This window comes from Juglans regia, chromosome 15, assembly GCF_001411555.2.
Source record: "Juglans regia cultivar Chandler chromosome 15, Walnut 2.0, whole genome shotgun sequence".
Classification (NCBI taxonomy): Eukaryota; Viridiplantae; Streptophyta; class Magnoliopsida; order Fagales; family Juglandaceae; genus Juglans; species Juglans regia.
In genome coordinates this window covers 6,179,291-6,186,828 of record NC_049915.1, presented here as the reverse complement: position 1 = coordinate 6,186,828, position 7,538 = coordinate 6,179,291, and the positions used below count along the sequence as shown (strand labels likewise).

At 29.3% G+C, this 7,538-nt stretch overlaps 1 protein-coding gene across 1 annotated transcript; it reads left to right on the top strand.

Moving 5' to 3' along the window:
• The first annotated feature begins 3,896 nt into the window (after nt 1-3,896).
• On the top strand, nt 3,897-6,922 carry LOC108992338 (patatin-like protein 2). Its single transcript, XM_018966870.2, has 7 exons — nt 3,897-4,123; nt 4,436-4,620; nt 4,990-5,176; nt 5,559-5,723; nt 6,060-6,362; nt 6,456-6,631; nt 6,735-6,922. The coding sequence occupies exons 1-7, from the start codon at nt 3,968-3,970 to the stop codon at nt 6,811-6,813; spliced, it is 1,251 nt and encodes a 416-aa protein (XP_018822415.1). The 5' UTR covers nt 3,897-3,967; the 3' UTR covers nt 6,814-6,922.
• Nucleotides 6,923-7,538: the final 616 nt, after the last annotated feature.

Genomic DNA, 7,538 nt, shown 5'->3' with positions numbered 1-7,538 from the left:
GCTGCTTGGATAATAATCAAATCCTAACTCCACCAAAAATGAAGTATATTTTATATTTGAATTAAGGTGACAATAATTAGCATGCATGTATTCATTTTGGCCTTAATGTATTTTTTATTTTATTTTATTTATTTTGGAGAAATAGACTGCATTTATTCCATTTTGGCCTTACTAGATATATACATTCAGAAGGTGTCAAAATATTAAAGTATAAACTAGAAATCAACACTTTCACGATTAAGATAAATTAACAATTAATCACGGTTATTACGCTATAATCTTATAGAAAAAAATAATTAATTCCATCATTCACTAATAAGAGTACTTTATAGTTTATTAACAATTTTGATTTAGATATTCCATACATGTGACGTTTGAATACAAATATGAGATATGAAATTCTCAAAATTCTTAAACCTGCTCATATAAATTATATTCTCAAACATCACACAAACATAAACATTTTTCAATTTTAAAATTGTTCAACATTTTCATCCAATTATTATCTAAGGATTATCCAAACACAAATACAACTTTTACAAATTTCAAAACAAAACAAAAAATTCAATACAATTTTTCTAACTTCAAAACAAATTAATATTAAAGCATTATATTCAAATAATTATTTAACTTTATAATATTCTTACTCAAGATTTTCTCGCTCTTTTTCCAATTAAATTCAATAAATTAAATATCTTAATTCAAACTATTTTATTACTATTTAAAAAATTTTGAGATACTCCAAATGTCCAAATGAGTATCTCACTAGATGCACTTAGGTCATATATTTGATAATAATTTCAGGACTTTGTATGAATGAATAATGCCCAATCCATAAACAATAACGCAAAATAAACAATTTTATAAAAGTAATTCCCAATTTCAATTAAATTTTAGACCACAATTCTAATAGGACCTACGTATATGATCACCAAGTGATTTCGCTTAGGAGGGGGCATTAGCATTGATATATGTATATGCATATGCAAAGTTATATTTGTATAATATGCTCCTAAAATCCTCCATATTAACTTATGCATATCCAAATATTTAGTTATCTATGAGCAGTGCTTATCTAAATTTGGATAACTACTATTCATTCTACAAATCATATTTTAATCATTATTTCTTTCTCCCACCCTCTCTCTCACAATCCATTCATTTTCTCTCTCATTCAACAACACAACAAATCTTTATTTGCACATTTATTTTATTATTATAATATATTATATAAATATTTTTCATTTCATTATATTTTTAATATAATATATAAAAAAATTATATTTTTTATTATTAATGTCAAATATATGTAGTGGATGCTAATTTTAAAAAATATATATAAAAAAACTGATTTTAGCAAAAAATTAATAATAATATTTTATTATTATTTTATCTTAAATATGCATAAGTCAATATAAAGATTTTACTTGAATGGCAAAATAAATATGTAAAAGAGATAATTTTACATATGCATATACATAAACTAATACTAATACTCTTAGATATAATGGTGAATGATAACCAAAACTCCAAACATTAATATTTGAAGATTACAGTTTTTAAAAAGAGAAATGCTACTGGGCTACCACAATTATACAGTCTACTGTGTCTTATTGATGTGGCAGCACCATTTGGTACCATGTGACTTATTTGAAAAAAAATCTATATATAAATTGAAGTCAAAATGAGGTTTGGAAATATAAAAAGAGAAATACTAAAATTTTAAATTCCCTCTACACTTTTTATGTTTATATTTTTTTATTTTTAATTTTTAATAAGCCACTTGGCACCATATGGTGGTGTCACGTGATCAATAGAACAAAATGAGAGGCATGGTAGCATTACTTTTCTAAAACTATGTTGTTGGGTTTATTAATTATCACCATTAACGTCAGTAGTACCTTAACATGATGAGTAGTACCGTTAGTTGTAAAAAAAATTCCATGAATTTCTCATTACGTGGGTTATAATAAGGAACTTTAAGAGAATTGAAGAGAATTTTATTTCTAATGATGATTATAAATTAAAAGAGGTCTAGCTAGCTAGCAGGCCAGTCATGTACATGATCAAAGAGTATAATATAAATAAACTCTAATTGAGTATGTCGGATTTAGAACCAAAGTTTGATTGAAAATCTACCAAAAACCACAGGAAATCTTTAGGTTTTGAATCCGCGGGCTGCCCATAAATAAAACCAAACGTACGTGATCACAATTTAAAAAATTTCAAGGTTGACACGCTAATATTTTAAACTTCCTGCATGCCAGTAAAACTTCTCCACCTGCACATCCTCAATTTGCATGACATCATCAAAGTCTACATGGCATATTTATCCATTAAATAATGCCAGGTATGAGTTTAAGTTGCGCACGTTTGGTAGATATTTTTTTTTTGGTTAAAAATTTGAGTTTCAATTCTTATCGTCTTATTTTATAATGTATAAATCATAAATTCTATATCGTACCCATTTATTTCTGTCCCATATATATCTCTCACCCCCAAAACATTTTTTTTTTTCATGGGACGTACTGATGCGTCTTGGCAATGGATCTCTCACTCCAATATTGAGATATGAACTATATTTCCAAATCTTATTAATACATTCTCACTTTTTGCAAAAGAATACTTTTTACATTTAAGAGCTTGGGTTAAAATAAATTCCAAAACCAAGTTTGCATAAAAATTATTATAATATTTAAAAAAATTATATTCTCAAACCGATGTGTGGAGTATTTTTAATAAAATACTTACGTGACATAATTTGATTTGAAAGATAAATTTTAAAATTTGAGTCTTAATTATAAATCAAACATTATTTAAATGACGTGGACACATATCTCTACATACTACCTTGAAAATATATAGAATAAATCTAATATTTATACAAATGACAATAAATATTAAACTAATCCATAAAGTCCATTAATTATATGAATCAATCTGATCCCTTCCTTTTAACACCCTTAACTAGGACACAAGAAGAAAAGTATCAATGTTATATATCTTGCTAGTTTGGGGTGTGAAATGAGATAAAATTTTTATGAATAGCAATAAAATAATTTGTGAATAGTAATGAAATAGTTTGAGTTGAGTATTTTTTTAGTTTTGGAAAAGGAGAGAAAAAAAGTTAAATAAAAATATTATAAAGTTAAAATATTATAATAATATAATTTTATAATATTATTTTTGTTTGGGGATTTGAAAAAGTTAAAATTATTTTTTATTTTTATTTGAAAGTTTGAAAAAGTTGTAATGATAATTAGTTTAAAAAATTTATAATGATTAGTTTGAAAATTTTGTATTTGAATTATGTTTGAAAATAAGATGAGATAATTTCTAAGATCAGATGAGAATTTTGTGTCTCATCTAAGGCCTCAAATGTAGTTAATCCAGCTAGCCTTATCCATGACCAAGGCTGGTAAAACGCTTCTTAATTTAGGATAAAAACCTAAATTTCTTTGTATCATGATGTCTGCAATCATGCACATTCCCATGCAGATTCATGAAAAAAAGTTGAATGACTCTACGCTAAATGAAAACCATGCATGGAATACTTTCCTTCTGTGGCAGTACTTCCACTGGCCCAAAACTTCTTAAAGTTTTTAATTTGAAACGTGCAGATATGTGTAGAAATACCCAATTTTTGGCGGAATTTACGTATAAAGTTGAAACGTACTTCCCACGTAGTTCCAGTGATGATGAAAGGAATTAAACGTGACATGTTTTCTGATCAATATCCCATGCATGAATGAATGACAGATTTCTTATTATCTGGCTATAGATCAAATTCTTATCCAAGACATGAATATGCATGCTGCATGGCTTTTACACCAAGCTATATAAGGCTATAAATATAAGATGTTGATCGACCAAATTTTCCAGAGCAGAAACTTTGATCTTCCTTGCAAACCTAAATTAAGCAGCTAGCCTTCCTTTGCTAGCTTTTGCAATTCATCATCACTTCATAATGGAAAAAACGCCATTAATGTCGGCCTCTCAAGTAGTACCAGAACAGCCCTCAACTAATTACAGGAACTTGATCACCATTCTAAGCATTGATGGGGGTGGTATCAGGGGGATCATCCCTGCAATTATACTAGCTTTTCTTGAATCACAACTCCAGGTATGTACTTTTGTTTTTATATTAGCATCATCCATACATACTTGTATGTCAAATATATATATATATATATATATATATAGAAAAATTCTATTCATCATCCTCACACGTCACACTTTTTTTTATTTTTTTCTCTTACCAAATAAGTAGTGTATATAGATGATGAGTAAAGAATTCAATTAGTTTAAGAATAATAAAACAAAAAAATTAAAAATAAATGAAAATAAGTGTGGTGTGTGGTGTGTGACGTTGATGATATATATTGTCACCACTAATTAGTTTGATGCAACATCCTTATTATTATATGTTGTGCAGGAAATAGATGGTGATCAAGATGCCAGACTTTCAGACTACTTTGACATCATTGCAGGAACAAGCACAGGAGGGCTTGTAACCGCCATGTTAACTGCTCCCGATGAAAATAACCGTCCTCTCTTTGCTGCTAAGGATATCAGGCCCTTCTATCTTGAACACTGTCCTCGAATTTTCCCACAAGAGAGGTAATCTCTTTGATATTAGCTAGAGTATTGTTTATTATATTCCCAATCTATAAAATGCTATATACAATTTTAACGTACAAGTACTCTCGCGTACTCCTTTTGAAAAAAATGAGATTTACAATGAAAATAATAATTTTTTTATGTAGATACCATATCTTCTCTACTTCTTTAAAAAGGGAGAGAGTATGCGTGAAGCTTGCATATTTTAGAATTGTATAAATCATTTCCCAACTACGTACTTTATGTATAATATATTCTTTGCATGGATTCATGAAATTAAGCTTTGCATATCCTGATCTAACAGTTAAATATTACTAGCAACAGTTAGAATAATTTAATGGGATTTTTGTTTTTTTTTTTTTTTAATAGGGGCTTGTTTGGAGCAATCAAAAAAGTGCTTAGATCGTTGAGAGGACCGAATTATGACGGGAAATACCTTCACAGGATTTTAAGGAAGAAATTAGGAGAAATTCGAATACGCGACACTTTGACAAATGTTGTCATACCAACTTTTGATATCAAACATATGCAGCCAACCATTTTCACATCGTATGAGGTACTATCTGATCTCTCTCTCACGAAATGATCAGATTTAATTTGAGTTCTAAATTGAAAAAGAAAAAAAAGTCTGAGTCTGTTAATTAATATTACACAAGGTCAAAATTAAATTAAGCCATTTACGTTGAAAATTAATTAATTTCTTAAAACAAAAAACAAAACAAAACCATTAATATATATAATTTCTTTCAATCCACAAGTATCTTAAAAAAACAAGATATATATATATAGGTATATGGGTTTGAGGCTTTCTTTTAATATTAAATATTTGAGTTATTGGTGATGTGGATGTAGATACATTTACATCGAGAAATAATATTTACAATCATGAAATGCGTAAGTTAGCGCCATGCAATCTCTTTTAACTTACTTTCATGCAGGCAAAAAAGGACTCCCGTTTGAATGCTCGACTTTCCGACATATGTATCGGCACTTCAGCAGCTCCAACTTACCTTCCTGCCCACTATTTCAAGAACCAAGATTGTGAAGGCCCGAACATTAGTGAATTCAATCTAATAGATGGTGGTGTCGCTGCAAACAATCCGGTATATATAATTAATAGAATATTGCTATACGTAAATACAATTTTACACACAATATTATACGTATTGAGTGACATCTTCATTTTATCAGGTTTTTTTTTTTTTAATTTAAATTTCAAATTTCAGATTTTAAAATTTTCACCATTAATTTTCAGTAATTATATTGACACATCAGTACGTATGGTTTTGTAAGTAAAATTGTAATTATAGATAACATGCATTTTCCTAATTAATATTATCACTCAAATGTTATTTAATTTTATAAGTTTTAAATTTTGAAAACATCATTAGTTGATAATTATTTATATATTTTTTTGTCTTCTGGGTATTGTGGTCTAGGCGTTAGTAGCCATAAACCAAGTGACCAAACAGATCTTTGATGCAAATCCTAATTTCTTCCCAATTAAGCCCACGGATTATGGTCGCTTTCTGATAATCTCAGTAGGCACAGGCTCAAGAAAGATAGAAAAAAAATATAACGCAAAAATGGCAGCAAAGTGGGGAACTCTGGATTGGTTACTTCATGGTGGTTCAGTTCCTTTATTGGATGTGTTTACTCAAGCAAGTGCAGATATGGTTGATTTGCATCTTGCTGTGGTTTTCCAAGCTTTTCATTCTGAAGACAATTACCTTAGAATCCAAGTAAGAAATTCTTTAATTTTAGTACTTGATCTCTAGTTTTTGAATAAAACTTTTGAAGTTATTAATGAATGATTTTATGAAATGAGTGGCTAGGATGACACATTGACTGGGACAGAAGCTTCTGTTGATGTATCTACAAAGCAAAACTTGGACAAACTTGTGGGCATTGGGGAAGAATTGTTGAAGAAACCAGTTTCAAGGGTGAATTTGAAGATTGGTTTGTCAGAACCAGTCGAAAATGGTGGCACAAATGAGGAGGCTTTGAGAAAGTATGGAAAAATATGCTTGTTTGCGCATACTTTTGTCACTGTGTACAATGTATTTCACATGATTTATAACAATTCTAATGTGTACATTAAACTCATTTTACAGGTTTGCAAAAATGCTGTCACAAGAAAGAAAGTATCGAGGGGGAAAATCAATATCACACATGGAAAAGCTGAACGTTTGATGCAGATGACTTTTCAAAGTCAGGCTATCATTCGCCTCAAATCTCCCTATGTAGTTGAAGATTTATGCATTTATATTTTAAATGAGTAATGCTACATACAACACACACATAACACACACGAAACACTATTGATATTATGTGGGTATTAAGCTAGCGGCGTTACAAGTAGCATTAACTGTTATATTTTTTATTCTTCCAATGGTGTATTCCATGAAATTAGGAGTTCTTTGATGTTTTATTCATTGATGCTACTTCAATGGTCAAGCACCTCGATCGAAACCCTACCAAGTAAAGTTGTCTTGATCATGATCAGTTTGGAATCAGCTTGATGTAAAATTAAAGTGCTATGAATATAGTGCAGTTAATTCATAATTCAAATGGTTCTTTTCATTACTTCATGGTCTCTTTCATATATTAGTAATTTATTTTTTGAAGATACTTCATAGTAAATAATAAAAGTTGACTCGGTTAATTAGCTTGAAAGTTAGATGCAAAAGTTCTACCAATATATATTGCATTTATAATTCAAGTTGTTCTTTTCATTCCGAGTAGTGTATTCCATATATATGGAAAGGGATTCAGCCTTAGTTTGTTTAGGACTTGGTGATGGGAACCAAGATGGGCCTAGTCTTAAAGATCATTTGCAACTTCCAAATGGGCCAAGAAGATCAAGGAGACAATGCAAGGATTGATGCAATCCACTTGAGACGAGTTTAGCAAGAGCC

Coding starts and splice junctions, on each gene's coding strand:
- LOC108992338 (XM_018966870.2), top strand. CDS start 3,968: ATGGAAAAAACGCCATTAATGTCGGCCTCTCAAGTAGTACCAGAACAG. Junction 4,621..4,989: donor CGAATTTTCCCACAAGAGAG/GTAATCTCTTTG, acceptor TTTTTTTAATAG/GGGCTTGTTTGGAGCAATCA. Junction 6,363..6,455: donor ACAATTACCTTAGAATCCAA/GTAAGAAATTCT, acceptor ATGAGTGGCTAG/GATGACACATTGACTGGGAC.